General features: G+C 39.3%; 1 protein-coding gene across 4 annotated transcripts in view; it reads right to left on the minus strand.

Moving 5' to 3' along the window:
• Positions 1 to 2,508, minus strand: part of adgrb1a (adhesion G protein-coupled receptor B1a) — a gene marked incomplete at its 5' end in the record, with an annotated part of 131,862 nt that overhangs the window by 21,463 nt on the left and 107,891 nt on the right. For all 4 annotated transcript variants that reach the window (XM_014024172.1, XM_014024171.1, XM_014024173.1 and 1 more), the window contains 2 exon segments: positions 712 to 751; positions 829 to 924. In XM_014024172.1, coding sequence (XP_013879626.1) covers positions 712 to 751; positions 829 to 924 — 136 coding nt within the window.

Raw genomic sequence — 2,508 nt, forward strand, 5'->3', positions numbered from 1 at the left:
AAATGTGGGGAAATCTGGTAGTTACAGACAATCTATATATATATATATGTATGTATGTATGTACAGTATGTATGTATGTATATGTAAAACTTTAAAAATGAGCATTATACAAACTATCCTTGTTGTTTCAACATTTTACTGTATGCTGATGACAGCATGGGTTTCCATTTCAGGTCTTGTTTCAAGGCTGGCAAAACAAAGTCAAAGAACACTTCAAAAAACTAAACCTCAGCTCTTGTGGTGACTCTTGTTATTTGATGTATTTTACTAAAGTCCATCAGAGATAAAAAGGCTCCCAGTAGGAATCAGCTGCTTTCTATCTAACAGTAATCTCTGTCTCGTTTTGTCTCTATCAGATCGGTCTGGTTATTTTTCCTCCCAGATGCTCTTCCTGATATCTTGTCTCCCGTCAAAATCAGACTTAAATTCCCAGCAGATTTCCAAGCAGAGCCAGAATCTGCTGCAGCTCGGTCAGGAGGGGCTTTATTAGGTATCAGAAAACAAGGAAAGAAGCACACTACCAGATCCATTTGCATTTAAATGCTCTGTTTCAAGCTCAGCATCTCATGTGACAGTTTCTTAACAAAACAAAGCTGTGATGGTTCCAGTGCAATTACAAGCGAGGACATGCCTCATCATTTAGAGACAATCAAAAATAGGATGCAAGAGGATGCAAAACAAAAAATAAACAAGCAAATGTAAAGCACCTACCTGATCTACAGGCCATGTCTACATCTTTCTCAAAGTCAGTCTGAGGAAATAAAGCAGAGATCAGTTCACACCTCAAAAGTATTTCATAAGAAAAAGGGACATTATGGCTCTACTCACCATGAGCTGGGCATGGCCATTTTGGAAAGATCCACCAGAATCTCCATTAGTGTCTTCCTGTCGATCCACAACACGACACTTGACGGCCTCTTGAACCTGCAGCAAACGGTGACAAACCTTACCACCACAGTCTGACAGAGACTGAAGGAAACACAACCAAGTCATACTGCAAACACTTTCTCGAGTTCAGGATTCTAGTTTGGTGTGACATAAAAAAAGCAAAAACTGTACTTAAAAAATGGGCTCCAAAGAAAATGATTTTGAATCATTATCTTCACATTTTTCTGTAAACCTAAATACATCTTTTTAAAATGATGTGGCACTAGACACACCTCATGCTAACCTGTGACCCTGAACAGATGCTTGTGTCTGCAGACTGAATCACTTCAATGAGCAGATAAGCCTGAACAATAAATAAGGCTGCAGCAGTTAATCACCAGTCAACCAGTCCAGCACCAAACAAACTATCAACGTGGATTTTTATTGTGGACATGCTGTATCTAGAGCAGCTGTGGTCCCACTGATCCACAAAAATAGTTTTAGTTCCTGCAGTTCTCGGCTGGAACGTCAAGGGGCAGCAGCATCTTTACCCTGCACTAAGACTGCACACAGTCTTCAAACAAAGAAGGATGAGATGAAAAGCCTGACATCAAAAACAGAGACTTTAAAATATATTTCAGCATTTAATTAGTGACAAACAGCTGGAGACAGAATGTGTAAAGCAGATTTTTTTCCCTCAACAGAACTGCTGTGATGTTCTGCAGGTTAGAATTCCTGTTAGGATGTTGCTTTTGTTTCAGTTTAAACAAAGTAGATGCTTGTAAAGTCAACATCAGGTATGTCTGCAACCATTACCAGTGAGGAGCTGGAAATGACTGAGTGACTCTTTATCTAAATGGTACACATGCTGGGTCATGGAGGACACATCACAGAGACAAACATGATAATACTGATATTTTAATCTCTTATTATTGCATTTTGCAGAAACATGAAGGTGGAATTCACAGGTGAGAAGACTGTAGCAGGTGAGTTGAAACATTAAATGGACTCAGAACAGGAGGTGAACCACAGGAAGAAAAAAACTGTTAATGGATTTTAGTTCACAATCATAATATTCATTAGTTTCAGCTAATAAAGGTGAAATAAAACTATTATAATTTCTTGGAACTGTTAGCAAAACTAAAACAAACTACATAAATTTTATGTTTAAAACAGGTGAGAAATGAGAAACATCTGATACTTATATTTAAGATATGTTTTACACATCACTGGTGTAAATAAGTCACTACCTTCCATCATTGTTTATATTGAATTTAGTACAATAAATCACTTTTGTTTTTATTTAAAACATCTGCATCAGACTCTTCTGATGCAGAATTTGGTTACCATGGAAGTCATCAGTGCATCAATTCATTTCCTGACACATTTCAAATCATGGGCGCAGTTAGTACGGGGGACGATAGTGACCCTGATCAGTCCCCCCCACTTTCCCTGATAGGATGAGAAAAAATCTGATCAAAACTTATGATTACCGTTCTGTTAGTTCGCTGACGCTCCCACAGAGGAGCAGCAGCAGCAGCGCGGGTAACAGCTACCCGCGCTCTCCCCCCTCCCTTCCCATCTCTCAGGCTGTGTCACACAGCGGAGCGGTGCAACACACACACACACACACACACGGGT

This window comes from Austrofundulus limnaeus, unplaced genomic scaffold, assembly GCF_001266775.1.
Source record: "Austrofundulus limnaeus strain Quisiro unplaced genomic scaffold, Austrofundulus_limnaeus-1.0 Scaffold411, whole genome shotgun sequence".
Taxonomy (NCBI): Eukaryota; Metazoa; Chordata; class Actinopteri; order Cyprinodontiformes; family Rivulidae; genus Austrofundulus; species Austrofundulus limnaeus.